The following is a 27,619-nucleotide window of genomic DNA, read 5'->3' as shown; positions in this document are numbered from 1 at the left end:
CCTGTCTCCATCCCCGTCGCCGCCCCCCATCGCCGCGCCTCGCCGGTGAGCTCCTGTGCCCCGGCCGCCATGTCCACACACACACACACACACACATTGTTATAGAAATGTTAGCAATTTTTCTGTTTTTTAGTTATAGAAATATTAGAAATGTTAGTTATATAGAAATGTTATAAATTTTTCTGTTTTTTAGTTATAGAAATATTTATAGAAATGTTAGCAATTTTTCTGTTTTTTAGTTATAGAAATATTAGAAATGTTAGTTATATATATAGAAATGTCCAGCCCGCATCCTCGCCGTCGACCCATTCGCCACGACGTCCGGCTGACCCATGTCTGGGACTGGGCTCCGCCGGGCTGGCACTGGGAGGTGCTACCTGGAGGGGCGCGCCGCTTGGTGAGGAACCCAGCCTCGGGTCCCGTCGTCGACCCTGATCTCCTTTGATGGCGTTCGCGTGGGCCACATTCGGTGCAGAGGGAGCCGGCCCCGCCGGAGGTGGTGCGTCGTCGTGTCAGGGAGGAGGACGAGCACGTCCATCGCTACATGGCTGCTATGGATGTCAGGTACTCCAATACCTGGCAGTTTCTTTGGGCAGATGACTGGAGATATGATCCTGTGATGGTTCCTTCTCTTTGGGTGTCCACCGCTCACGCCCGAGGAACCGCGAGTGGCCTAGATTCTTGTGTTGTATTCGATCTTTATTAGCTACCTATCCAGTGATGTATTCGATATATAATATTCGAGACGATGTATTCGAGATTATATATATTATTTGAGACGATGTACTCGAGATTATATATCATTCGAGACGATGCATATATATTATGTACTATATGATTCAGTTTTTCCTTATTGATTGCATCTATGCATTGTAATTTGAATACTAAATTGTTTTATATTTCTTCTGTATTAGTTAAGTAAAAGCTATGGCGAACAATACCGGCAGAGAGAGAGAATAGGAATTGTTCGAGATCATACATAGCCCTCGCAGGCTAGATGATCTGAATGAAATAGATGACGGCTCCCAATATCTGAACAATACCGGGGAGGGTGATGATAACATATTCGATCTCGACGACCGAGCTGATGAAGTCAATAACTATGATTATGATTATGATGACGCAGACAATGTTTATGATGACACAGACAATGTTGATCTTGAAATAACAAAGACTACCGGCGAGGTATATTTATATAAGCAGGCATCTGGTGATAATCACATGTTTTTTTATTTGAAGATATATATATTAACGAATCGATCTTTCTTCTTTCAGCCCTCTGGATCGAGCAAATCTGCTTCTACACACAGCGGGACAAAGCGAGGCCCGGGCAAAAAGTTGAAGGAGGGTGTAAAGTACAACATCGACTCCATCAAAGCTAATGGCGAACCCCTCACGCCTAAGAACATTGCGAACAAGTGGACTCGTCAGTGCGGAGTTCTTGTGAAGGACCAACTCCCGATCTCCATTCAAGAATGGAAAGAGCCAAAAACTAAACGTCCAGATGTTACTTGGGTCGACAACAGAGCAAAACAAAATCTTTGGGAATCTCTGATGGAACATTTCACCCTACCAGATTATTCACTGATGCAGATGTGCAGAAAGTCAAGGACGCTGCTCTTAAGAAGATGGCAATTGCATTCAACACCCACAAGAAAACTGTATGGGCCAACTACCTCGCTGCAAAAAAGAAGACTCCAGAATTCAAGGGAACACTGCAGAAGCAAAGAGAACACTGGCCCGCTTTCGTGAAATTCAAGGAATCTGAATTATCTAAGGAACGGTCGATAAAAAACAAGGCCAATGACGCAAAAAAGATGCAGTTCCATAGGCCGGGGCCAGGTGGCTACGCGGTGGCAATGCCTGAGTGGGATAAGTCTGAGCAAGAGATGGAGGATGCAGGGGTCACTCCGGTTACTAGGAGCTGACCCCCCAGGTGCAGAACTTGGTTCTATGCGCATGGGGGGCGTTGGACCCGAAGACGGGCCTGGTTTCGAAGAAGGCAAGTCTAAAAGGAGCCGAACAAAAGTTACTTGACGCAATAAAAGATGCTCGAAAGGGGTGTTCACGCCCAACAGAGAGAAAGGCGAGCTTACGCGCGCCCTGGGAAATCCTGAACACCCGGGAAGAACACGAGGCAAGGGCGTTATTCCCTGGTATGAGGGCTTTTCGGAATGGAACGACGACTACAGGACCCGTGCAAGAAAGAATATGAAGGAGGAGAAGAAGAGGAAGCTGGAGGAGGAGCAGAGGAATCAGGACGCAGAATGCCTTCAAGGCCTAGAAGCAAGGCACGCGGACTTGGCACTCAAATTCCAGCAGTAGCAGCAGCAGCAGATCGACTCACTTAGCTAGGAAAGGGGGTCTCAGCAGCGGCAGCAGCAAGCGGATGATCGTCCAGCATTGGATAGCACCGTCCCATCCATGCTGAGAAGCAGCGTTGGTTCCGCCCCGGGCGACGCACTGCTGGATAGATACCCTGTGGATGACATCATAGAGAACACTAACTGTGAGCTACACTTCAAAATGAAGAACATATCCATGAAGGTGGCGGACGCCGTTGCTTTTACAGTTACCCCCGAAGCAACCTTCCATTGCACCCCGATTCCAGCCGGCTATGCTCGTGTCGTGGTTGATGAGGTGGTGGACCCATATTCGGGGCTACAGCTTGACATTCCTGGAGGTGACGATGAGCACACACTGGGAGAGGCCATACATCGTATCATCCTATGGAGAAAGGATTGCATCATCTTTCGAAGTCCACCGACACCGCGTCTGCCGACTCCTCCTCAAAGTCCGCCACCGAGTCAGCAGACTCCCGCTCCTCCAAGTCCACGAACGCGTGAGCCGACTCCTCCTCGAAGTCTGCCACCGTGTCAGCAGACTCCCGTTCCTCCAAGTCCACGAACGCGTGAGCAGACTCCTGCTTCAAGTCCAGCACAGCGTCAGGCCACTCCTCCCGTTTCAAGTCTGACACCGTGTCAGGCCACACCTCCTTCTTCAAGTCCGGCACAGTGTCAGGCCGCATCTCCTTCTTCCGTCTCTGCTGCCTCAACAATCGCAGAAGAGACACGCCGCAGCTATGGTGCGTAGCGGTACGAGTCGAGGTAGTACAGGAAGTACAGGCGGAGACAAGCGATATAAATATGGTCCAAGCCTCGCTCCTCTTCCTCAGAGGCCTTACGACATGATCGAGGAGCAAAACACAACCATAGTGAGGGCCGAAGTGGAGTCCCATTTTGGACCAAAACTGGCACCGCCGCCGAGGGAGAAAGTGCCTGAGAAAGTTATGGACCACTTTATTCATATGCAAGAAAACCAGCTCCCAAGCCTATTGACTCAGACTATGAGCGCCAAATCAGGAAGGCACATCGAGCACGACTACAGAAAGAAGCGAGCTCGAGCTCGAGCCAACAAGCAGCTGTCAAAAAATGCGGGAAAACCGTTCCCCAGCTGGGAGAACAGGCGGCACAATCGATCCCCCCGCTTGTTGTGCCAACAACACATGAGAGTACACGCGTCCAATATTATTGTGGACAAATCGTTTACGTTCTCGAGGTGGACGATGTGGTAATAACCGAGGAGCATATAATGCAGGCTGAAATGCTCAAGATCACTGTTGGACAACTCCTCGATATCGATCCCATGTCTCTTCTTAGAGAGGAGGAAATAAAACGGAAATATGTCCGGGGCCAACCTTTGGTCGAGCCAGACGAGGTCAAGAACCTCCCAACGAGAATGTATGAATTGCATGATTGGTACATGAAAATTACCAAGATTTTCAATCGAGAGTCCCTCATGGTGCAAGTCAAGGAAGATCATTACTTCAATAAGAAAGCTCTGTCAGTTGAGTATTCAGAACTATTTCAGTTATTCAATCAAGATGCACTCAACAAATCTATCGTCAGTTGCTATTGTCTGTAAGTGATTTCTTTCTGTAATTTAAGTCTCAAGCTAGCTCTAGTGTTTATTGATTGATCATTAATTACCTGTAATTATATATCCTCACTATATATTCTTTTCTGTGGTATTATGCAGGATGAAGATGTATGAAATGAAAAAAGTTGGACGCTATGGCATTGGGTTCATTGACCCAAATACCGTTAATAAATACACATGGAAATTTGAATACTGTAGACAAGATGTAGAGAAAAACATGCTAGAGTTCTTGAAGCGCCTCAATAGAAATGAAGATATACTATTTCCTTACAACTTCGAGTGAGTCACACTGTCTTGTACTACAAATTCTGTTTTTGCTTACTAGCTAGATGTTAATAAGTGTATAGGGTTTAGGGTTATAGTTGATTAGTGTTATGCACATGCCCGCTTAATTTATACATGCGAACGTATACGCATGCAGGTATCACTGGATCTTGTTAGACATTAAAGTTGACGAAGGAAAAGTTGAAGTACTGGACTCAGTACTTAAAAAAGATAGTGACTACAGCATCGTGAAGGGGATAGTCGACAGGTAATTTCAATCATTATTAACTATATCGTCTCGGCCTATTTAGTTCGTCATTTCCTGATATGAACTATTTTTAATAACCCCTTTATTAATTTTCTTTGCCGGCGGGCAGAGCTTGGGCAAAGTACATCAAGGTGACTTCAGGAAAATGGTGACAAAAGCTAATTTGGTATCGACCCAAGGTAAGTAATTAAGTAGTACTAGCTAGCTAGCTACCACCTCTTTGATTCTTGTTTCAATACCATTAATTAATTAACATGCTTGATTAATTATTATCTGGTTAAATTCTATTCTCGTAAAGGCCCCGAAGCAGGCGCCGGGGACTGAAGTGTGTGCATACTACGTTTGCGAGAACATTCCCATGATGACATCCGAAAGGAGCAGATCTGATAGACAGAACTGGGTACGTTTGTCAGAACACTATTCACAAATCTTACATGATTGTCAATATCTAGTCACACAACTAATACACATGCATATTGATCTCCTTCTTAACAGTTCAAAGAGGTGCGGGACCAGCTCCTACCAATAGAGCACATACGAGCACTTCAAGAGAAAATAGCGGGATTTTTGCTCGACTAGGTCATAGATCCCAAAGAAGAATACTATTACCCGCTACCGCCCCCATAAACCACTTGTCATCGTGCTCCGCTTAGAGAGAAGGAAATAAAATGGAAATATGACCAAGTCATTCGATATATTAAGTGTGTGCATACTATGTACAATATATCGAATGTCTATGTGTGAATAATTAATGGTGGTTGTGAGACATTCGATATATTGTACACGGTATGGAGTAAAAAATGCATTCGGAAGCCCAAGTCACCATATCTCTCGTCTTTAATTACCTACCCCCTAAAGAGCTAAGTGAATGTAGAAAGTGAGAAGACCATGAGTTGAATGTTATTGGTCTTGATTACCGTGTATGAGATAGAAGCATTTTTTTCTACTTTGTGCACTAGGAAGATAAAAGTACACGCTTTTATGATTTTTTAATGCCAAATGTACACTTATTCATCGACGAAGGAAGTATATACAATGATTCAGCTCTGGAGGAATAATTTCTCCACATGATATGGATTTGGTGTCTAACAACTTTGATAAAGTGAGACTCACAAAGGAGATGTTAGATTTTGTGTCCCAAGAAACACATCAAGGGCTTTGCAGCTTTGCCTAGCTTGGAGAGGTCTTGAAGGGTAATATCAAATCAAAGAGGATTCTACTTGTTTTAGATTAGGTTCGGGATGACAAAAACGACTATCAATGGTACCAGCTGTTAGCTCCTTTCAAATATGTTGATGTAAACATCAATTTGATAATCGTGACAAATAGAAAATCATCTACTACAAAAAGGAGAGGGACAACTGAATCAGTTAAGTTAGGTGTGTTGGAAAAAGATGATTTCTGGTCACTATTTAAAGCATGTGCATTTGGTGATGCAAAATAAAAGTGTAAGCGACATATGACAGAAAATAGCATAAAAATTAAAGGGCGCTAATAGGCGTCGGCGCACCGGCCGACCCGCGTGGGCCATTGGATTTGTCTAACATGGAGCGCACGGAACCGCTCGATCAGGCGCGTATTAGACGGGCTCGAGGTGGACTCGGTCGTCGTCTTCCTCATCCGCCGCACATCGTTGACTCTGGCCGCCGTCGCCATCTGCCACACCCCGGGTTGCTCGTGGCTCGCCATGGCCGCCGCTCGTCGTCGCCGCTCGCCGCTCGCCGTCTCCGCTGGAGCAAAAGAGGTACCGGCTGCATAAAAAAAGGCGACAAAATGGCGGACGCCAGGTCCAACAATGGTGGGGCCGCCAGTTCCAGCATCCGTCGCAGCACCATTGGTGCTTAGAAAACAGTCATGTGCATCAACGGCTCGCCGCTGCAGCTTTTTCGTCGCCGGTTTCTGGTTGAAGCTTTTGAAATATATGGTTGAAGCTTTTGTGTTAACAATAATAGCTTTCTGCGTTTCCTGTCGCCGGTTGAAGCTTTCTATATCGCCGGTCGAAGCTTTTTTCAAGCCGGTTGAAACTTTTTTCGTCACCGGTTGCAACTTTTCTGATTTCTAGTCACCGGTCACCACCGTGAATGGTGGTAACAATTACTGTCTGTGGTAGTAGCAAAAAATGTGTGTGGTTGCAGCAAAACCTTGCCGCGGCCGACAAGGGGTTGCATCTTTTCCATGAATGATGTAGCAAATTATGTAGTCGGTAGTAGCAAAAAAATGTTCGACTGCAGCAAAAAAATGTCACCGTCGCCTGGGTCGCACCGTCTTCACAAATGAATGTAACAAAAATCATCGCTGGTAGTAGCAAATTACATCTCTGCTACTAGCAAAAACACTACGCGGTTGAATCAAAAAAGCGTTCTCACTGTCATCGGGGTCGCACCACATGTGCATAATGGTTGTAGCAAATTCTGCCGCTGGTCGCAGCTCCTCTGTCGTCTGGTTCCAGCAACTTGCGCCAACGGTTGCAACATCACCTCTCGCGCCGTAGTAGCAAAACCGTCGTCATCGTCGAGGTCCCCACAGTCGCCATGCGCCGCCGTCACAACTCATCGCAGGCCCGTGCCTCCGTCATCGCTGTCTTTTTGCAGGGAAACAACGTGGATGGGGGAGGCGCCCGCGCGAAGGAAGAAATAGCTCGTCGAGGGGTGGGGGGAGGTGTTGGCGGCCGTCTCCACCGGCAACTCTTCTCCGGCGAGATGCTGCCGGGCCTGGTCGAGGAGGTTGCGGCGATAAAAAGCTGCAGCGCAGCGCGAGGTGGGCTCGGGCGATAAGATAAGGGAGAAAATAGGATGAGTGGAGAAGAAAACAGGACGAGGGAAGTGGTGGCCCCATGCAGCCTACGTGTCTCGTCTTAATTGGTTGCAGGGTTCGTGCGTGGGACCGGCCGAAGCGCACCGTCTCCAAACGTTTCCCAAAATTAAAGGGGGCCCATTAGCAGCACATACTGTAGAAGCACTATTAAGGGAGCATCTTACCATTGAACATTGGACTAACAATCTGAGAAATTTCGAGAAAGGTTGGATTTTATTGGCTCAAAATGGGGCATCAAGAAGATACATAACACATTGAGCACACACCCAACCTCTACATACTAGAATGTACACAGCCAACATCAACTCACGGACGCAAAAAGATGTCGGCAACTAGCAAAGTCATATAAGACAAAATCTATGCTTAAGTGAGGAAAAAGAAAAAAAAAGCTCCAAAGCGATCAGATCTGCGATCGACAAACTACAACAATGACCATATCCGCACCAACCATTTCATGACACCACATGGATGACGAGGTTCTTCATCGGAAATGCCTTCAGGAAGGGAGAGACACTCAAGCGACACGGTCATTGGATCCGACTATAAGGTTAAAATCTAGATTTTCACCCTGAAGAATCAGTCTGAGCGTATCCGAGCAATGCCTTTAATAAGGTAACGATGTAATAAAAACATCATCATTGCTAGGTATAACCACTCAGGTCTGACCTAGGCTTTCGCCTCGGAGCTTGAGACCATGTGCTTGAGTAGAACCACCATTGAAGTCACTCATGTATTGTTGCCAGCACTTTTCGGCGATCCCGGCAGTCATATGTGATGTGACTGCCGCCACTGCACAACCATCCCTCTGCATCAAGTCGTCATCCATACTTTTATTATCACCGAAGTCAATCCTCTGGAAGACCTTTCGATGACCACCGCTATCGTGGAGCCATACGAAGTCCTTACAACACAGTTTGGAGGCACAACCATTCGTCTGATCAGATTTTGATAACCACCACCAGGTTGTGGGCCGTAGTGCTGCCAGCCAGCCACCACACGCGCGGAATGCCAACACCTCGACGCCGCGGTCCACATCCAGCAGAGAGCCCAATGCACGTCGGCAGCCGATGACACATCTGATCATATCTGGCCGGAGACTGGCCCGCACACAGAGATCCATGTGCATCAAAACCCATCCTCCATGGCTCCACACCCATCCACCATCTCCAAGTGGTTGCCCTCTGCCGCCGTCGGGAACAGTTGCCGTGTTCCCGTGGATTAGATTAGGGACACGCCTCGCGAGTCATAGTGCCTCGCGCCACCCAACTGTCACGAGAGTGAGGTGATCCCCGCCACCGCCATTGTTCGCCTGGGCTTAGCCCGGTGGCTTCCTCCGGTGGCGAGGGAGGGGAGGAAGGAGGAGCGGCGGGTACCACGGCTAGGGTTTGTGTGCCTCCCGAGTGGCCTGTGCGAGAGACGACGTCGGGGTTGTTCCCTCATCTCGTCCCGAGCCCTATGTTTCCTCAACATTCTGAGGAATGAATACTGGAAATCCATGCAACTCACTAGTGGCATCTGTCGGCTTTATAAAGCTTTGCTATGACACGTTGTTTTTTCATTTACAACAATGCTTCTCATATTGTTCTATATTCCCATACGATTATCAATTTCCTGCCGAGACGTTAGTCCGTATGTGAATTTCACATAGATTTGTCCAATGTAATCATTCGAGTTGGAGTTTGTAGGAGATGGGGCGTTCCTAACTGACTGACTTGGTGAACCTAGGCTTCTTTGAGCATGTTGAAGCAAATGAAGAAGTCTTCTCTTCGAGCAAACAAACTTCCTATGACATTAATGTTCTTATGCATGATTTTGCAAGGGTTATTTCAAGAAGGGAGTCTGCAACAATGGATGGTATGTGCTAAAATATTGCCAACAATACACCATTTGCCAATACTACTAATTATGTATATCCTATGGATGATCAAACTATCATTCTATCAACGGACCCCCATAGTGAGAAGTTTGAACAAAAATGAGAAGTGCATTTGCATCAGTGTCAAAACTGAGGACATTGGTGTTAATTGGGAAGTATGTCTCTTTATTCTTCAAAGCCTTCCAAGAAGTAATCCATAAGGAACATGATTTGCGAGTGTTGCATTTGTCTACAACATGATTTGCGAGTATTGCATTTGTCTGCAACATCTGCTGATTTTCATTCCTTCCGCATAGTTGGGTAAATTGTACACATCTCCGGTATCTAAAACTTCATGACCCTCATGTTGATCTTGGTTCACCTTCACCGCCTCAAGTTTCAAGCAAGTTTTTCAATTAAGCATTGGATGGTTGGCGTACCTCTTTGCAGACTATTCATCTAGAGAACTGTGTGGAGTGCTAGATACTTCCATTTCTGGGATGGTTTCCGTTTCTTACAGGGTTGAAGTTAAGCAACATGTGGAAAGTAAGGGAAGTGTCAGAACAGCCATTGGAGGAGCTAGTTTTTAGTTCAAATGCCAGATTTGGAGAGTTGTGTTTGCGCTTCACTGGGAGATCTGAACTCTAGTTTAAGGGTACTGGAGATCCGGAGTTGCCATGCACTCAAGATATTTGATTGGCTTGAGAAACATCATGGCTTCAAAATGGAGAAGGATTCATGGTTGCCCAGTCTTGGGAAATTCGTTGTCTGCAATTGTCCTCACTTGCAAGTATTGATCCCTCTTCGGCCTTTTTTTTCTGAATACGTCTCGATCGACGCTGATCAAAACAAGTTTCGTGCAATATTGGAAGGAACAGGTCGGTTTTTTCATCCATAGATGCTACCACCAGCTACATAATACTCTGAAGAATGTAGACATTGCGTATGTATGACAATGTTTCTGTGTCAAACTGTCAGAGTTTCAGTTGGCATTTACCTGTCGACCAAGGACTCAAAGTAATGACTGAGCAGTCATATCCATGATGAATGTAGAAATTACCTTGTCCATCATTTTCCTAGTCGTTCGTTTTTCAATCCTGGGTTTCTGCATGCAGAATAATTCACAGCCAAGGGTGAATGTAGAAATCTGAATTCAGAAGTTAAACTGGTTGTTTCATCCAAAAACCCGCAATGAGTCTCAGACGAAGTGCTTCATGGTCAACGATTTCAAAGGCAATTAATTTCATCCAGTGGTCATGATTCACGACTTTATAAATGTTACATTACATGTGGATGATGGATGATTCAGGTTTTTTCTTTGCAGGTGTGCGTCAGCCTCTTGACGAACCTGAACCTGAACCCTGAAGGTCCAAGATTCAAAACAGGGCCTCCTCTGTTTTCGCTCCCTCTTGCCTACATGCGAGACGACGACAACGAACGGGCGGCGGCTTGGATGATCATGAATGTTTGCTGGATGCTGATCAGTGCATCCACTCTTCCAGCTGTCGACTTACTTACAAGGCTGAAACTTAATTATTAAAATGCAGTTCAGTTCTAGCCAAAGCAAGAACCTGAGAAGAAAACGTCCAAGTGCTACAGCCTGTTAACTCTGACGAACCTGGTGTACCGCTTGCTGTTCAGATACGTAAACATTACTAATAAGCCGCAGCACAGCTTGTATAGACTGTCCATTCCTAGATTGCGCACTTGATAAGAGCATATATAATTTCTGACTAGTGAGTGTCCAGATGAGTGTGCATGCGTGGCACAGAAAACAAAATGAAATGACAATTGGTGTATTTTAGAGGAAAGACCCCAAGGCCCAGCTTTTACTGACAGCTTTACGAGGTCATCGACGCTCTGCAACACCAGATAGATCAAACAAAACACCCACAAAATGAAAGGTGCATGTTGCAAACTGACAGAACACGCTGGACAAAATGAAAACCACCAGATCGCTAACTGGCAGCAAACCTTGCAGTAGTTCCCATTCCCCAAGGATAAAACCACCCCATTTTGTTGCTCACAAGTCACAACAAGAAAAGAGGGTACTGAACTGAATTTCTAATGGTGTGTTGCCCAGCCAGACATCATGTCAAGAAAGAATTTCCCACCCTATAAGCCAAGCCTGACTCGAACAATTTTTTTACGGCATGCAAGGCTCTCCAAAACTGAGAAGCTCAGGCAACAACCTGCCCAAGAATTGGCGGGTTCAGAGTGAGGATTGTGCATATTTGAGAAACCATGGTAGAGTCCAAATGAAAGATATCTAATTGTCATTTTAGATAGAATGCAAAATATCTTCCCTTTTGTCCTTACTACTTCAGCTCTATCATGTAGCTTGGTTATTTTTAATCTTTATTACTCCTTCTGTCCTATAATATAAGATGTTTTTTGATACTACCAGGAGTAGGTGCTAACAGCTGATTATTTTTATCACTGGTCGATATCTTCCCATTTGATTTTGTAAAAGCCCCAGAATTCTGATTACCTGATGCCACTGATAGTACTACAGAATTATCTAATGTTCCACACCCTAAGAAAACAGGGTACTGAACTGAATTCCTAAATGTGTGTCCACCAGCCAGACAAAAGAAATTCCCACCCTATAAGCCAACCCTGACTTAAACCATCTTTTTATGGCATGCAAGGCTCCCCAGAATTGAGAAGATCTGGCACAGCCTGTCCTAGAATAGGTGGGTTCAGAGTGAGGATTGTGCATATTTGAGAAAGCATGGTGACTCCAAGAGAAAATAAAACAATATGTTTGGTGTAATTTCAAGGAAAAGACCAAAAGGCCCAGTGGCTTAACAAGATCCTCGACCCACGACAAGTTCAGATAGATGGCAAAAATTGTGAGGGACATACAAGGCCAACTCCACCTCTGTCGATCAGGCCGCACTCCAGGATTCACCATTTTCAATGCGACCCACCAGCTTAAGCTTCAGCTGCTGCCACTGTGACATGAAGGAAACAGCCTGGTCAAGCTAGCTACATAGCCAATCAAATTTGCACCAAGAAGCACATCCACGGAAAGAAAAGAAAAAACTACTGTGCAAACACTAGTTGATTAAGCTGCTAAATAACTCTAGTGCTACCTATCATAGCCCTTTTCTCATTTGCTCACCTTGGGGCATAGGAGTGTAGAAGCCGACAACAGGAATCAGGTTACCATATCCATGATCATCGCACACCCTGGTTATCTCCTCTGATTGGACTTGAACTCTGAAGAGGCCGGCAGCAGTGGTCACGACAATGACGTTTGCTCCCTCCGCAAAGCCCAACACGTGGACCGGACATGTTGCACCCATTTGAGCACCATTTAGAGACAAACTTCCCAAGTTGATAATCCGGCTGGGTATCCATCGGGCATCAGTCATCTCCCTTGACCACAATTTCAGATGCGGATCCAATTCTTCAACGAGTCCCAGTCCACCGTCCTCTGCCGGCATGAGAATGTAACTGGGTATACCCTTAGAGTAGCAAGAGTATGGTGCCTTGAACCAAGTCAGCCCATGCATTGCCATGTCATACTCCAGGATCAACCCACCATCAGTCATGAAGTAGAGCAAAGACTCCCCAACAAGCACACTGGAAGAATATGTGAAGTGCATGTAGAACTCCCCATGCATCACGGTCAGCTCGCCCCAAGCACCGGTCTCTGACGAGTATACACATGCTGCCGTGTCATATTCCCCGTCGTCAGGATCTTCGCTGTCGACGGAGAAGACAAAGACAACGCAGAAAGGGCCCCCATGGCAGTTGCAGTGGTCGCACCCATCTGCTGCGCAGAACACTGAGGCGGTTGTGCGGCCGATATCAGACATCACGGGCACTGGCACAAGCTGCTGGGAACCCGTGATTGGCTCCCACACCAGGAGTTCCTCAGGATAAGGGTCATCAGAGAGGAAGAGTGCGCGGCCGTGGCGGCAGTCAACGACCTGCCAGAGCCAGCTGTCTGGGACAGCAAGGGAGAAGGGCGACACAGTGGCGGAGATAAAGTCGGGGATGTCCTCGTCGTCCCAATCATGGAGAAACCCGAGCACGGGGGGTGCCCGGTGGAAATCCTGGAGGCGGCGCCGGAATCCGCGATGGGAGACGGCCTGGCTCCAGGACTTGCAGACGAGGGAGGCGCGAAGGAGGCCGGCAGGCTCGTCGGGCGGGATGCGGAGGAGGATCTCTTCGACAAGCTCCTCAGGGAGCGTCGGCGGCAGTGCTGCTGGCATGATGGCCGCAAGTTTTTGTTCCTTCAGAGGTAGCTAGCTGCTAGGTCTGTGTGGCACTGTAAAGTTAGAGAAAATGGATCAGAAGTTGAAACCAAGAACAGGAAATAATATTATTGTCAGAAGTAGACAGTTGAACAATTTCCTAATGCAAGCAAATTATTTCTGATGAAACAAGGAGGAGCTGTATCGGTCTTTTTTGATCGAAAGGGGTTTCCCCCCGCTCCATTTTTTATTATAAACGGAGCAAAGCGCAAGTCAACAAGGACTGTTACAAGCATTCGGGCCTACCCGACAATGGCAGGACCAGAGTAAACCGAAAACATAATAAGTTCATGACCTAAGAGAGCTCATAACCGCGCAACACAGATACCACAAGGAGACTGAACGAAACGCAGAGTGCCAACTAAGCCAAAACAGAAAGACTACGGCCCTCGACCAAACCAAGACAGAGGCAGTATCTAGGATATGCAGGGGATTTTTGCAGTAAACCCATTCTGCTTCACTCTGAAATCCTAAATTCAGAGCTACTAAAATTCACTTCCATGCCACTGATAAAAACAAAAAAAATTCAAGTGTAGTTACAGATATCAACTACTAAAACCACACCACCTGCTTGTTTGGTAGAACTGGGAAAGAAAAACAGACATGCCATGACCAATCCTATCAGATAAACAGCTTCACCGGTAACTATATAATCACGTCAACCTGCTAGACATGGGGAATGCTCCCATTTGAGTAGTGCTAATGTTTCTGCACTAGAGTCCACATACAGGTATGGAAGAGGTGTTTGTTTCGATGAGTGGTAACGTAAACGTAAAGGGGGAACTGATTACGCACTGTAACAGCACCGGAATGCACAAACCTCATTCTGTTTGGATCTGCAGTGTAAAGGAAACAGAGCAAGAACAGATCAGATCGAGATCTGCAGGAGGGGCTTGATGGAGGCGGAAGAGATTGATCCAGAGACGGGCCTTGCTGCTCCTCGTCGGCGGCTTCGGCGGTACATCCTGGCGAGGTCCTTCCCGGCGACTGGATCAGGAGGAGATGACTGAGGGGAGGCAGCGGCGCCGGACTCGAAACGGGTCGAGGGGAGGTGGCGACGCTGGGCTTCAAGGGAGGCGGCGGCGGCCGGCGGCGGTGCTGGCAGATCGAGGGGAGGAAGGAGTCGCGGGGCAGGAGGAGGGCTCGGGGTGAGGAGCGCTCGAGGGTAGTCCTGGCCATCTCAGGCCCGGCCCTAAAAAAAAAAAGGGCAACCTGGTGCATGTAGCTCCCGCTTGCGCAGGGTCCAGGGAAGGGTCCGACCACTTTGGGTCTATAGTACGCAGCCTTTCCCTACATTTCTGTAAGAGGCTGTTTCCAGGACTTGAACCCATGACCTCATGGTCACAAGGCAGCAGCTTTACCACTGCGCCAAGGCTCCCCTTCCATCTCAGGCCCGGCCCTGTCGGCCCTAAAATCCAGGGCCTAGGCCCGATGGGCTTGCCTGTGGGCCGGGCTTGGGCCTGAGTTTTCAGCCCACCAGCAGGACCTGGACGGGCTTGGACTTGGCATATTATCATTTTAAGGAAGAGGCCCGACCCACGACCCTAAGCCCTAAGGGCTTTTTAGGGCTTTTTACCAGATGGGCTGGGCTTGGGCTTGAAAAGTAGGCCCGATGGTAGGGCCTGGGAGGGTCTGGGCCTCAGTTTTCTGTTGTGGGCTTTTTCAGGCCCGGCCCAAGCCCATGGCTAGATATAGTCGAGGGTGGGAAGGAATCCTTTACCGGTGGGGGTGGGGGGTATCGACCGGTAACTGTCCCGGACCTGATTACGGAGGGGGACCTGATTACATAAGGTCGCCACCAAACACACGTGACGTTATCGGTTTACAACGTAAACAGGTGACGGACGAAAATTGCTGAAACAAAAGCAAGGGATTGCAGGATTTGGCTACTATATATGCAGATTTTGCAAGATTTGTCACTTTTTATTCAAGATTGCAGGATTACCTGTCTGGGGAGGCAGCTGCAGGTATGAGTCCGGGCGGCGGTGCGGATGCTGGTCGAACAAGCAGGGTTGGGGAAGAGGGGCAAGCAAGGGGTACACGGTGGTGGAGAAATGGGGCGGCGCCTTACTCCGGCGGTGGTTGACGGGGAGGAGCGGCGAGTGACGCGCTGGGTCAGGGGGGACACATCCTGCGAACCCGATGGCGGCGGCGACGACTCGAACCTCGGGGCAGCTTCAGGGACGGGAGGGCGGAGGAGGAAGGTGAACGCGTCGGCCGACGGCGGCGGCAGCGGACCGGCGGCCACTAACCCTAGCGGCGGAATGGAACGGCTCAGCTCAACCAGGAAAGAGGGGATTTGGCTGGGGCTATGCAGCCTGACTCTGCCACCTTAAAAAAACACTTACTCTGCCACCTCTATATGCAAACAATTCATTTTATACAAATTTTCTTTTGTTGAACTAATTATTTTTTTGAAATTTCAAATCAAACAAAGGGACGAAAAGGAGAAACTATTTCCTCCAACTGACCATCTAATTGAAATTTATTCCAACAAGAAAAAAAAGAAAGAAATGGGGATTAAGCCAGACGGGCCAAAGCTTCAGCATAAAACTGACTAAGGAACACCGATCGACTGTTGAGGATAAACCCGGGCAAATGTTGGGTCGGGCCGGGTTTCGGGCCGGGCTTGTAGAAGCCCGACCTTCATTTCTCAAGCCGAGCCCGGCCCGAAGCCCGAAATACTCCCTATTTTCAAGCCCGAGACCGGCCCGAAATCAAGCCTGGAGCCCGAAAGCCCGACCTGAATGTCAAGCCCGGCCTCGGTTTTTCGGGCCGGGTCGTCCGGTCGGGCTGCCCATACCCGGGTTTAGTTGAGGATCACTTCCCCTACACCTCTTCATCACGGGCGTGGCCCCCCAAGGGGAGATGAAAATCATTGCGACAAGTTTCAAAATACACCATCACTTTATTTATCGGAGACACTTACTCACCATTAGACCTACGATACAGAAATCCATCCAATCCAGCGCTGACCACCATGGTCGCCAAAGACGAGGAGAAGGGAGACTTTATGAGGAAGTCGGAGTTGGAATTTTTTTTTTGAAACGGAGGCAAAAGCTTTGCCTCATGTATTAATTAAGGAGAGAATAGAGTTTTTCTTTACAACACACATCCTTTACGCGACATGGCAATTACTCTCGCAAAATAAAAGACCCTAACTTCTTTGCCCCGGTGGTGACCCAAAGGCTTGCCTCGGCCACAATGGAGTTGAGCAGAATTAGCGGAGGAGCGCTCTTGTGCCGAAATACTCTTGCGTTTCTCTCATTCCAGATTACCCATGACACAAGCATGGTAATTGATGCCTTGGCCTTCCTGTCTGTAGTGCCGACGTCGCATGTACTCACCCACCAGCTCTCAACTGAGTCCATCAAGTGCCATGAGGTCGTGTCCATGTCGTCAATGCCGAATCTCTGAATGACCAACCTCCAGAGCCTCAGAGAGTAGCGGCACTTGAAGAGGAGATGTGGCCCACATTCCTGCACGCCCTTGCACAATGAACAAGGACCGCAATTTGGCCACCCTCGCTTGGCCAACCGGTCGGCAGTCCAAATTCTGTCCTGAAGCGCAAGCCAAGCAAAAAACTTCACTTCCGGTGGCGCCCAGGCCTTCCAAACCATTTGGTCCATGGGGGAAAGAACCAGGCCCAAAAATTGTGCCTTGTAAGCAGAGGCCGCCGTGTACTGGCCAGAGGCCGAGTGCTTCCACGAGATGTCATCATTGGTAAGCTCATCAAGCTGGACCTCTTCCAGGAGCATCCAGAGGGAGAACAACTGTCTAATATGCTCGGCGGACACAACTGCGGATGGAGGTTTGATCCTAAGGATCCAAGCGTTGTTCCTGAGGGCCTCCCTCACCTTCCGATTCTTTCGTGACGAGGCCTCGAAGATGAGTGGAGCAATGTCCTTGGGCTTGCGGCCAAGAAGCCAAGGAGAATCCCAGAAAGGCGTTCGCGCACCATTGCCCACAGTGATGGTGGTAGAAGCATAGAAGAAGTTGAGGTCTTCGGCGTCGCATGGGTTCCCATGCCCCACCCAGAGCTTAGAAGGCTCCTTCCATTCAAACCATGGCCAACGCAAACGCAAGGCACACGCGAACTTCTCCGTGTTGAGCACCCCAAGCCCACCGTAATCATGTGGCCGAGTTACCGTTTCCCAATTCACCTTGCACTTGGCCCCGGTCGTCTTGTCCGAGCCGGCCCAAAGGAATGCCCTCTCTAGCTTGTCGATGGTGCGTAGAATGCTTGGCGGAATGACAAGAGGTGTAATTAAGTAGACCACTTGGGACGCGAGAACCGACTTGACAAGAGCCGCACGCCCAATGGTGGTGATGTTCTGGCCCTCATATGTTGTCATCTTGCTTGCCACTTTATCCACCAAGAATTGTAGGTCAACCAACTTCAGCTTCCAGACAGAGAGAGGGAGCCCCAAGTATCGTAGAGGGAAAGGCGCCCTCACAGCCGGCAACCCTTGTGTGATGTGCTCTAGGTCAATGTGATTGCATCGAATGGGAACCACTGAACTCTTATGGAAGTTGATGCAAAGGCCCGTGACCTCCCCAAAGCCTCTCAGGATAGCTGCGAGGTTGTCAATATCCCGTTTGATCGGGGCCATGAACACCGCCGCGTCGTCCGCGTAGAGAGATGTCCGTACCATAGCACCCCTCCCTCTGATCTTATGTAGCATCCCCTTCCTAGTGGCCACATCAAGGATTCGTTGTAGAGGGTCAATAGCGATGACAAAGAGGAGAGGGGAAATGGGGTCCCCTTGGCGTAGCCCACAACCGTGCTTGATGGGGGTGCCGGCCACCCCATTCAGCAGAACCCTCGAGGAGGAGGAACACCACAAAGCCACAATCCAATCTCTAAATTTACTTGGGAGCCCCCTCCTCTCAAGGAGATCAAGCAAAAACTCCCATCTGACCGAGTCGAAAGCCTTGCGGATATCAAGCTTGAACAGAAGGGAAGGAGGCTTGCACTTATGAAGACGCTGAGCAAGGTTACGGACATACATGAAGTTATCATGGATACTCCGCGTTTTGATGAAAGCACTCTGGGAGTTGGAGATGAGAGTGGACATGTGCGGGGCAAGCCTGATGGAGAGCACTTTTGCAATTATCTTGGCAAAACCGTGGATGAGGCTAATGGGTCTATAGTCGACGACCCTCTCCGCCCCTTCCTTCTTCGGTAGGAGCACAATGTTTGCGAAATTGAGCCAATGCAGATTTGTTGAGTGGAGGGAGTCAAAACGGTCGATCGCCCTCATGAAATCATGCCTAATGGTGTCCCAACACTTCTTGAAGAAAGCACCCGTGAAACCATCCGGCCCGGGAGCCTTGTCACTAGGCATGTCGTTGATCGCCTCAATTACCTCCTTCTCGGTAAAGGGGTAGTCAAGCCCTTGAAACTCATGCTTCTCCAAGTTAAGCTCCTCCCAGTTGAAGTCCTTGTTACTCCTATCCCCTCTTCTCATTGCACGCGTGAAGTGCTCATGGAATGTCTTCTCCTTTGCTTCGTGCTCGGTCACCCATCCATGATCATTCATGATTCTGTGGATATGATTTTTCCTCCTTCGCGCATTGACCCGTCTATGAAAGAATTTGGTGTTAGCATCACCCTCTTTGATGTTTGAGATGCGAGCACACTGCTTCTTGTGTCCCTTCACAAGCACGGCCAAGCTTATTACTCTCCGCTTAAGCCTAGCCCGAAGGTCAAGCTCCTCAGTGTTTAATTGCCTGCCTTCTTGTGCAATGTCAAGGCGAAGAATCACCAGAAGGGCAGCCTGGAGATGGACCTTGGCTCGAGAGAAGAGACCTCTGCTCCATTGCGACAGACGAAGAGCCGTTTTCTTGAGCTTGTGGAAGAGGATGATGTAGGGCTCAGTGTGATCAACATGCTCATCCCATGCCTTTTGGACTACCTCACTGAAACCGGGCATGGAGACCCAGAAGTTTTCGAATTTGAAAGTCTTAGGCCGCCTAGGCCCCTTATCATCGGCGAGCAAAAGCGGACAGTGATCGGAGAGGGACGAGGAGAGGGCGTGGAGCACATGCGTGTTGAAGGTTGTGTCCCACTCGACGTTGCAGAAGAAGGAGTCAAGCTTGCTCAGCGTTGGGTTTTGCCTCTCGTTGCTCCAGGTGAACCTCCTGTTCTGAAGATGGATCTCTTTGAGCTCGCAGCTATCGAGCACTGCCCGGAAACGGTTGATCCTACTGCGGTTCACATTCCTCTTATTTTTATCCCTCGCCCGATAAATTTGGTTGAAGTCCCCACAGGCTAGCCAAGACACCCCCACCGGCGGTTTCTGTCCAAGGAGCTCGGCAAAGAAAGCGTCTTTGAGGGCGGGGTCAGTAGGACCATAGACGGATGTTACTTTAAATATTGCCCCCGATTCGCGAACACGGACCATGGCGGAGATGCAGAAAGTTGTGGTAGTGATGTTGGATATCTCAACTAGGAGATCATCCCAGAGCAGCAGGATCCCCCCTCTGGTACCGTTCGCTGGTCGTTGCGCAAAGCTACGCAACCGATGACCCCCTAAGAAGGCGGCCGTGAATTGGTCGATATTGTCGAGTTTCGTTTCTTGAAGGCAGACCACATGACAAGAGGAGGAGGCGATGGTGGCATTGACCGTGGATCGACGGTCCGGGCAGTTGAGGCCCCGAACATTCCAGCTCAGAAAATTTATCGGTTGTGCTAACATGATGAAACCAAGGAATCCCTGAAGCAAGGCCACTGATGAGCAAGCACCTCAATCGCCCCAATGCAGACAGCGGTTGAACAAGCAGCAGCAAACCCATTTGCTAATAGAGGAGCCGCAGCCCACACATAATACAGAAAAGCACAAGGGCCAACAATTCCCAGTGCCAGAACACACACAACCCTTGGACACACACAGCTGATACATGGTTCTGTGCCAAAACACACAACGAGGATACCCCTGAACATAGACTTAACTCCACCACTATTTTCCCCTGGAGTTTTAACATGTTGTACTATCATTGATCACAGAACTCCCTCAGGTCCTGAACTGCAACTCAGTTGGCTGTCTGCTGTAGCGCCGCATCCTCACCGGGCCTCTCCAGGTCCAGCGCTCCTCCTCCACCATGCACCAGGAGGGCATCTTCAACAGCCTGGGCGTTGCTTTCATCCAACTTGAAGAGCCTGCGCATGTCTGCGATCACCTCCGACGAAAGCTCCTCCTTGAAACGCTCGGCAAAGGCATCAAGAGCTGCCGAGGTGACGTCCTCACCATCCTTGATGATGCCCAGAGAGCGGCAGACGAGGAACTCGGCCGCACGAGAAGCCGGCGCGGCGTTGGCTTTGGCGCGACTGGCCGGCCGTGTCTTGTGGATGGACAGGGTGCCCCCAACCCTGGAGATGGTAACCCCGGCCATCGTCTTGCGGCGAGCAGCAGGGGCCCGAGGAGGGGTCGTCGCAGGAGCAGGAAGAATGGACTCCTCGCGGTCTTCGAACAACGGTGCGAGGCACTGGAGCCCCACCGCACAGGTAGCAGGGGTGCCAGAACATGAGTTTAGAAAGTCCGTCAAACTACAAGTACTAGTGCTTTTTTGCAATCTTATCCCATGATAGTGCGCATTGTAATATCGTAAACTCTTAACAGTTTTTTTTTTGTAAGAAATGAACGCTTAACTGTTGTGGCAGTTATTTCATAAACTCTATTTTAGTGGTTATAAATATACCTTATTAAGTACTTTGTCAGTAAACTTTTATAAGATCTTTTACTTTAGGCCTATAAAAATAAGGACTCATAAATTTTCATTTTGGAAATAAATAATAGATATATTTCATATTAGTAATTATGGGGCCCACTTATCCTCACTACCTTCTGCTCTCCAGCCCGCACTAGTAGAAAACGGAGCTTTAAAACCGGTTCGTAAGGGCCTTTAGTGCCGGTTCAACCGGCACTAAAGGATGGGCACTAAAGCCCCCCCCCCTTTAGTACCGGTTCGGCACGAACCGGCGCTAAAGTGCCACCACGTGGCGTGAGCTCGCGCCCTGGTACTAAAGGTTTTTTTTTGAATTTTTTTGATTTTTTTTAATTTTTTTGAATTATTTGATGATTTAGTCTCCATCGGATGCGGATTTTCGTGCTGAATTTTTTGATATATTATACGTTTTTTTCCGACATCGTATGCAAAAGTTATAGTCGTTTTACATTTTTCCTACACTTTTTTCAAAACATGTCCAAATTTAAGTTTTCAAATTTTCCTAACTAATAGATGTAGTAATATAACTACCTGTCGAAGAATTTTATTTTTTGAAGTTTTTATCATTTTCTTTTGATTTTTTTCAAAACTGAAATGGCGATAAGGAGGGTAGAGTTTGAAAATTGCTCTATAGTGCCGGTTTGTGTCTCCAACCGGGACTATAGGTTAAGACTCTTTACTGTCGGTTGGTGACACAAACCGGTACTATATTATACGTTTAGTACTGATTTGTGTCACAAACCGGCACTAATGGGGTTCGTGGGGCCCCGGCCTGACGCCAGCCTGCCACCACCCCTTTAGTACCGGTTCGTGACACAAACCGGTACTAAAGGTTCAACACGAACCGGCACTAATGTATAGTCGTTCGAACCGACAATAATGGTCATATTAGTGCCGGCTCAAATACAAACCGGGACTAATGAGTTGAACATTTGACCATTTTTCTACTAGTGCCGGTTGCCATGGCGCCACCTCCGCTCCCCCTCTTCTCCCCGTCCGCGAAGCAACCGTCGCCATCGCCGTGGCTCCACGACCCCAAAGCCCCTGCCACCGTTACCCTAGTGGCGGAATGGAAGGGCGCGGCTCAACCCGTCAGAGGATATTTGGGGCTCTGCAGCCTGACTCAGCCACACAAAAAACTTATTCTGACACATGTATATGCGAACAAATCATTTTATACCATTTTTCTTTTGTTGGACTGGTAGTTTTGAAATGTTAAATCGAAAAAGTGGACGAAAAGGAGAAATTATGTCATCCAACAGACCATCTAATTGAGTTTTATTCCAACAAGAAAAAAAGAAAAAAAAGTGAAGCCGGACGGGCCAAAGCTTAGCCATGGAACCGACTAAGGAATACCACCGAAGGATCAACCGTTGAGGATCATCTTCCCCTATGCCTCTTCGTCACTCGCGTGGCCCCAAGGGGAGGTGAAGAATCATTGCGACAAGTTCCAAAATACACCACCACTTTATTTGTCGGGACACTTACTCACCATTAGATCTAGGATCCAGAACTCCATCCAACCCAGCGTTGACCACCATGATCACCAAAAGGCAAGCTGAAGGGAGACCTGATGGGGAAGTCGGAGGTGGAATTCTTAAGAGAGGGGCGCCAGAACATGAGTTTAGAAAGTTTGTCAAACTACCATTACCGGTGCTTTTTAGCAACCCTGTCCCATGATTATGCACATTATAATATCGTGAACTCTTAACTGTTTTTTTTGTAAGAAATGAACTCTTAACTGTTGTGGTAGTCATTTCATAAACTCTCTTTTAGTGGTTATAAATATACCGTGTTAAGTACTTTCTCAATAAAGTTCCATAAGATATTTTACTTCAGTCCTATAAAAATAAATAAGGGCTCATAAATTTCTGTTTGGAAGTAAATAATAGACATATTTCATATATTGTTAATTGTAGGGCCCACTTATCCTCACTACTTTGCGCTCTCCAGCACACACATCACAAACGCGAGCTCGGCAGCCATGGCGCCACCTCCACTCCCCCTCTTCTCCCCGTCCCCGAAGCAGCCGCCGCCGCCGCCGTGGCTCCACGGCCCCAAAGCCCCCGCCACCGTGACCCCTCCGCACCCTTCAGAGGCCCCTTCGAGTTCGAAGCCGCAGCGGCAAAGAGAAACCAGCTCCACCCCCAACCCCCTCAGCGCCGGCGTCCCCGGCGGCCGCACCCGCCGCGCCGTGCTCGGGATCATCCGCCGGGTCCGCTCCCTGGAGCTCTCCGACCCGCCAAGCCCGAGGCCCAGACCCAGCACCCGCGGCGCCGTCCCCTTGTTCCACCTCCCGGTCGAGGAAGACCGGGGAGGGGAGGCGGGGGGAGATGAGAAGGGGAGGCCGGTCCCGTGGTCCGCGGCGAGGGAAGAGGGCCTCAAGGCCGCGCTGCGGCGGCAGAAGAAGGCGCGGGAGCCCACGCCCGCGGAGCAGCTGCTGGACCCCGCCGAGCTGGAGCGGCTGCGGCGGGCGGCGCGCGGGGTGGCGGACGGGTGGGTGCGGGCCAAGAAGGCCGGGGTGACGGACGAGGTGGTGGAGGACGTGCGCAGGGTCTGGTCCGGCGGCCAGGAGCTCGCCGCCGTCCGGGTCGTCGAGCCGCTCCGGCGGTGCATGGACAGAGCCAGGGAGATCCTTGAGGTGAGTAGGTGAGACCATGGTTTTCACTTTCAGTGAGATTTCGATGAAATTCACTGAATTTCAGCAGTCACTGAAATCTTTACCTTTCAGCCAAAATATTCTAAGTAGCAGTTTCAGTAGTACACATCAGTCACTGAACACCTTGGGTCAGAGTCACTCCCGTGGTTGCGGCTCGGTTACCTCGACCTCCATTTTAACCAACATTTCTGTTGTGGATAGTGAGTTTGATTGATGTGAGTGCTGCTTTCATTAGCAGCAATTTGATGCAGTTCTGCTTCGTGCCAGCACATATTTGGCGAATGTGAATTCTAGTGGCTCTGTGTGTTACTTGCGTATACATGATGGCTCTGTGTGGATGCATGTGGGTGTTGTAGCAAGCTAGCTAGACAGTCTATTGTCTGCCAATTATGGTTGGAAATGTTGACATTCTCTGGCCACTTCTGAGTCCTGATTTTTTAATGGCCTCTTCGATTGAAAGAAATTTTTTTAGGACTTCAATTCTAGCCGATAGAGGTCGTATGATTTGTAGGATAAGATTTCCTCTTCTTATGTGCTACTTTGCACTCAGTTCCAAAGGAAATGTTCCATTAAGTTGAATCTACAGGATTTTTCCCCCTTTTCTTCCGGGAAGACAATTAGGACCGAACACGTTATGGCATCCAATTTCTGTCATATTCATGTGTTTTCAATTCCTATGTTCTGTTCCGCAGAGGCTCTTATTGAGTTAAGAGTTATTGTGTGAGGGCAACCAGTTGTGTCCTACTGAAATTATGCTTTGAGATAATTTTAATGCGGAGTGAAATTTGTTTACTTATCAACTATTTTAGTTTTTGAGATAATTTTGACACAATTACCATGCCTGAGTCGAAGTCTCAAATCTTGTTTGTTGGACTTCCTTTCTTATCAGATAAAATCAGGAGGTTTAGTTGTTTGGACAAAAGGAGACATTCATTTTGTCTACAGAGGAAGTAATTATCAAGAAAACACAAAACATCGTCACAAGTCCATAGCTGATATTCAGAGAGTTTCCCCTGAAAAATGTACTGTGCCTGAACCCCAATGGAAACACGAAAGCAACACCGAGCCTTCAACAAATTATAGTGGTGATGTTCATGGTATTTTCCGAGAGATTGATCCAAGCATTGCTGTTCATGCATATGAAGAACCTGTCAAAGGAACACTCTATGAGAGAGAAGTCAACAGACTGTTGGACAGCTTGGGCCCTCGGTTTGTAGATTGGTGGTGGAATACGCCATTGCCTGTGGATGCTGATCTCCTTCCAGAAGTTGTTCCAGGCTTCAAAACTCCATTTAGACAATGCCCTCCTGGTGTGAGACCGACGCTAGCAGATGATGAGCTGACATACCTGCGCAATCTTGCACGTCCTTTACCCACACATTTTGCCCTAGGTGATTATGCTATTAGCTTCCAGACTTTGCACTTGTTCCAAATAACCATGCTTTTACAGGATGATTAAGTATTAACTGCTTCTGGCACTCTTACTGTCTTATGTGTACATCACTTTAGTATTCCACAAGAAATAATGTAGAATCACAAGAAAACTATCATAAGAGGCTTATAAATTTGTGCCAACTAATCTTTTGTAGGTAGAAATACAAGACTGCAAGGTTTGGCAGCTGCTGTGCTAAAGCTTTGGGAAAAGAGCCTTATAGCGAAGATTGCAGTGAAAGTGGGTATCCAGAATACCAATAATGAGCAAATGGCATGGAATCTTAAGGCAAGTGCTCTTCTTCATGAAATCTGTTTATGATACTTGTCCTGTGAAAAGTTCATAATAGTTGGTGCATTTGAGTATCAAACATATATACTGTTACAAAATACTGTGAAGGCTATAATACTAAATTAAACTAAACATAAGTAATTAAATGCTCATGCTTTCTTACTTCTTTGTATCAGAGATAGTTGTTGTACCTTCGTCTATATGACACTGAATCTTCTCAGTGCAGCATCTTACTGGAGGAACTATCATATTGAGAAACAAGGATTTCATTATTCTATATAGAGGCAAGGATTTTCTTCCTCGTGGAGTTAAACAATGTGTTATTAAGCAAGAGGCTCGGGTAGATGCCCAGCAGGTGAAGGAAGAAGAAGCCCGATTAACTGTGATAGACTCACTTCAGATGTTCACTGGTTTACCATCTGAGGGAACTTCTGCGGGAACTTTCAGAGAATATCTGGATTTCCAGCTTAACCATGTGCAGGAAACAACTGAAAACAACTTGGGCATGGTAGAACTAGAGGCCGAGAAGCATAGACTCGAGAAGGAGCTGAAAGACCTGCAACGGAGACTTTCCATTGTAAGCCCTGATCTTACATTCGTGCTCTTGTTTCAAATCTAACCTTCTTATAGTACCTAATGGAACAAAACCGGTGTTGGCTGCAGCTTATGAAGAAGATCGAAAGATCCAACGAAGCGCTTGCGAAACTTCATAGTTCTTGGAACCCTTCAGAGCAATCTGCAGATAAAGAACTCTTGACAGAGGAGGAAAGAATGGTATTCCGAAAGATTGGCCTAAAAATGGATGAGCATGTGCTCCTTGGTATAACATTCTGCATTTACACAGAATTTTTGTTTCATATGTGCTCTTATGCGTCTGCAAGTGACCAAGAAAGGTACTTGCCCGTTGCTGATCCCAAAAGCTATTTTGCTTTGTTTCCCTCGCAGGAAGACGTGGTATCTTTGACGGTGTAATTGAAGAGATTCATCAACACTGGAAACATAAAGAGATTGTGAAAGTAATTACCAAGCAGAATCAAGCTTACCAAATAACATACACATCAATGCTGCTTGAGGTTGAGACAGGAGGAATGCTAATAGCAACACAAAAGCTCACAAATAGCCATGCCATAATACTTTACCGTGGAAAGAATTATCATCGCCCAACAAAATCATCACCCAGTAATCTCCTGACAAAGAGAGAGGCATTACGAAGATCAGTTGAGGTTCAACGACGAGGGGTAGGAATCCTCCAAAAATCATTCTGTATTTTTCCTCTCCAGATTTCCGTTCTGCCAAATGCTGCTTTATATCTCACTTCTCTTCATCTTATTTGCAGTCAATGAAATACTACGTTTGGGAGAGACAAAAGTCTATTGAGGATTTGCAATGGAGACTGGTTAGTTGACAACGGCATTTCTTAAATATGAAGCATCAAGGGCAACAATAGACTATCAATGCAATGAAATTAAATTCCATTCACTTCGGCAGCCTGGAATTCATGCAGTGTGTTTGTTTTTGTTGTGTTTCAGGCAAATGTGATAAGGAAAATCAGGGAACTAACCGTATGATTCATGGAGATTGTTGGTAGTATGCAAATGATATTTTTGATAGTCTTCCTATCTAGCTTATCATTTTTTTGTCTCAGTGCGTTGGATGAATTTGTACAGCCTGTAATAAATACAGTCGTATGATTTTCTGCTAATGTATATATAATAGATACATGAGCTACAGCCTGTAACAAATACTGTTGTATGTATATATACATGATACAGGAGCTACGGCCTGTAACAAATACATTTGTATGTATATATACTAGATACAGGAGCTACAGCCTGTAATAAATACAATTCTATGTACATGTACACTAGATATACTAGATAAAACACCGCGCGTTGCTGTGGGACATTTTAGATTTTATGGGTATATTAAAAAAACATATATAGGATGAAGGAAAAGTATCCAATGGAATATCCATATTTACATTTGAAATGTTGAAAACATACAATTTAATTTGTACAAACACGATGAGATTTCACCACTGTGGAAGCATTGAAATAATTCTAGTACACTCGGTTGGCCTATAGTGACTTCAACGTAGGCA

The 27,619-nt window shown here is 47.4% G+C and overlaps 2 protein-coding genes and 1 pseudogene across 2 annotated transcripts; 1 reads left to right on the top strand and 2 right to left on the bottom strand.

Annotated features, from left to right (window-relative positions):
• Positions 1-6,160, bottom strand: part of LOC119334142 — a 23,636-nt pseudogene extending 17,476 nt beyond the window's left edge.
• Positions 6,161-11,736: 5,576 nt separating this feature from the next.
• On the bottom strand, positions 11,737-14,555 carry LOC119328242. Its single transcript, XM_037601253.1, has 3 exons — positions 14,229-14,555; positions 12,268-13,422; positions 11,737-12,097 (listed from the first exon to the last, which is right to left on the bottom strand). Exons 2-3 carry the CDS (start codon positions 13,364-13,366, stop codon positions 12,078-12,080), a joined length of 1,119 nt encoding a protein of 372 aa, XP_037457150.1. The 5' UTR covers positions 13,367-13,422; positions 14,229-14,555; the 3' UTR covers positions 11,737-12,077.
• An 8,534-nt stretch (positions 14,556-23,089) lies between these two features.
• Positions 23,090-27,374, top strand: LOC119329783 (chloroplastic group IIA intron splicing facilitator CRS1, chloroplastic-like). The gene is made up of 8 exons (XM_037602873.1): positions 23,090-23,777; positions 24,685-25,186; positions 25,385-25,515; positions 25,745-26,095; positions 26,182-26,338; positions 26,464-26,756; positions 26,855-26,914; positions 27,048-27,374. Exons 1-8 carry the CDS (start codon positions 23,121-23,123, stop codon positions 27,084-27,086), a joined length of 2,190 nt encoding a protein of 729 aa, XP_037458770.1. The 5' UTR covers positions 23,090-23,120; the 3' UTR covers positions 27,087-27,374.
• The last annotated feature ends 245 nt before the right edge of the window (positions 27,375-27,619 follow it).

This window comes from Triticum dicoccoides, chromosome 7A, assembly GCF_002162155.2.
Source record: "Triticum dicoccoides isolate Atlit2015 ecotype Zavitan chromosome 7A, WEW_v2.0, whole genome shotgun sequence".
Classification (NCBI taxonomy): Eukaryota; Viridiplantae; Streptophyta; class Magnoliopsida; order Poales; family Poaceae; genus Triticum; species Triticum dicoccoides.
The sequence above is the reverse complement of the archived record's forward strand: the minus strand, read 5'-3'. Positions and strand labels throughout refer to the sequence as shown.

Bases quoted from the DNA above. Each gene is read 5' to 3' on its own strand.
- LOC119328242 (XM_037601253.1), bottom strand. From the start codon at position 13,366: ATGCCAGCAGCACTGCCGCCGACGCTCCCTGAGGAGCTTGTCGAAGAG. The intron at 12,098-12,267 runs GTGAGCAAATGA...TTCATGTCACAG, and splicing joins CTACACTCCTATGCCCCAAG to TGGCAGCAGCTGAAGCTTAA.
- LOC119329783 (XM_037602873.1), top strand. From the start codon at position 23,121: ATGGCGCCACCTCCACTCCCCCTCTTCTCCCCGTCCCCGAAGCAGCCG. The intron at 23,778-24,684 runs GTGAGTAGGTGA...CTTTCTTATCAG, and splicing joins GAGCCAGGGAGATCCTTGAG to ATAAAATCAGGAGGTTTAGT. The intron at 26,096-26,181 runs GTAAGCCCTGAT...TGTTGGCTGCAG, and splicing joins TGCAACGGAGACTTTCCATT to CTTATGAAGAAGATCGAAAG.